Source organism: Myotis brandtii, unplaced genomic scaffold (assembly GCF_000412655.1).
Source record: "Myotis brandtii unplaced genomic scaffold, ASM41265v1 scaffold114, whole genome shotgun sequence".
NCBI lineage: Eukaryota > Metazoa > Chordata > Mammalia > Chiroptera > Vespertilionidae > Myotis > Myotis brandtii.
In genome coordinates this window covers 839,768-841,317 of record NW_005353927.1, presented here as the reverse complement: position 1 = coordinate 841,317, position 1,550 = coordinate 839,768, and the positions used below count along the sequence as shown (strand labels likewise).

Sequence of the window (1,550 nt, the reverse complement as noted above, 5' to 3'; positions counted from 1 at the left end):
TAAAGCTCCCAGGTCCAACCACGCCCCCGCCAGCATGGTCACGCCCCCTCGCAGAACGGCCTCCTAGACCCGCCCCCCTCCGCCTCCGGCCAACCAAGATCAAGCTAAGACTGAACCACCGCGTCCTAGCCCCGCCCCCTGGCCTCTGGCCCCGCCCCAGAGTTGTAATACCTGGTTTTTTCCCCAAATACAGGTCTAGCCCAGGCAACTCTTGTCAGGCTTCGGGGTTATACCCACGGCTCTTATTTTTTAGAAAAACTCCCCTACTTTACTTATTTATCTTTATTGACTTTTAGAGGAGAGGGAGAAACATGTGAGAATGAAATACGATCGGCTGCCTCCTGCACGCCCCCTGCTGGCGGACAGAGCCCAACCCGGGCAGGTGCCCTGACGGGGAAGGGTGCAGGGAGGACGCCCACACCAGCCAGGGCTCCCCACACGCGAGGCCGCCCCAGGCTTAGCTCCTCCCGCCTGAACCCTCTCCCCTTTAAGGGGCTCAGACTTCTTCCTGGCATCTGGCCTCGCCTCCGAGCCCCGCCCCCTTGCCAGGCTCAGGCGTCGCCAGCCCCAGTTCCAGCTTAATGTCCTCTGAATCAGACTACACTCCAGCATTCGATTCTGCCCTCTTCTGGCCCTGGCTTCCTCTCTAGTCCAGGCTCCATCGCTTTTCTTCCCGCACTTCACTCGCTCCAGCACCGAATTCTAACCACTGCCTCCCCGGGGTGGCTGCGCCCCACACCAGTTAGGAAATCCCATCTAAACCGGCTCTGGGGGCCCCTCGCATCCTACCGCGTTCCCGTCCTCACCCCGCCCACCAGGATTCTGGCTCTCCCGGAAACCCGAACCAGGCCCCACACAGACCCATCTCCTCCACACGTTTGTCCCAAGTTGCAGCTCAACCCCACCCCCAATCACGCCCCTTCCCCAGCTCCTCCCCCACCACCTTCCATTTCTCCCTCTCCCTAAGCCAGGGGTCCACAGTGGCTCCAGGGGGAGCGCACAGCCAGGTCGGCCAGACCAACCCCTCCTGCCACCCCACCCATCAAGGCAGGGAAGCTTCGGTGCCCACCCAGCCGCGTCTTCAGGAATTCGGGGAGGCCTGTGGGAGCGGGAGGGAAGAGGTGTCAGGGGGTGGAGGAAGCAAGACCCCTTCCTCCCACCACAGAAAAGCCTGCCAAGCACAGCATCCCAGTGGCCCCGCCAGAAACACGGTGCAAAGGTTAGCGAAAGCGCTGCGTTTAATAGACAAGTGGTGGCCGAGTAGTTCAGTCCTTCGGAAGAGTCACCGGCTGGCAGCCAGGCCTTAGATGTCAGCTCCTGGCGGCGGGAAACGCGTCCCGGAGACTAGCACCTACCCGCCGAGACCCCCACAGCTGGGTCCCTCGGAGACCGGCGGCCCCCCACTTGTGAAGCCGGACTGATGCCGGTCGCGGTCTCAGGCTCCTCCCCCCTCACATTTAACCCCCTCCTGGCTGGAGTGCGGCAGAAGCAAAAGACAGAGGAGCGAGGCTGCGGGAAGTTAGTGCAGTCGGCGGGCGGCGCGGTCAGCG

At 62.6% G+C, this 1,550-nt stretch overlaps 1 protein-coding gene across 4 annotated transcripts in view; it reads right to left on the bottom strand.

Moving 5' to 3' along the window:
- Positions 1-361: 361 nt before the first annotated feature.
- The window catches only part of CCDC9 (coiled-coil domain containing 9), a 14,924-nt gene continuing 13,735 nt past the window's right edge, over positions 362-1,550 (bottom strand). For all 4 annotated transcript variants that reach the window (XM_014548070.1, XM_005857838.2, XM_014548080.1 and 1 more), the window contains one exon: positions 362-1,099. In XM_014548070.1, coding sequence (XP_014403556.1) covers positions 1,082-1,099 — 18 coding nt within the window. In that variant the 3' untranslated portion in view covers positions 362-1,081. The remainder of the gene's footprint in view (positions 1,100-1,550) is intronic.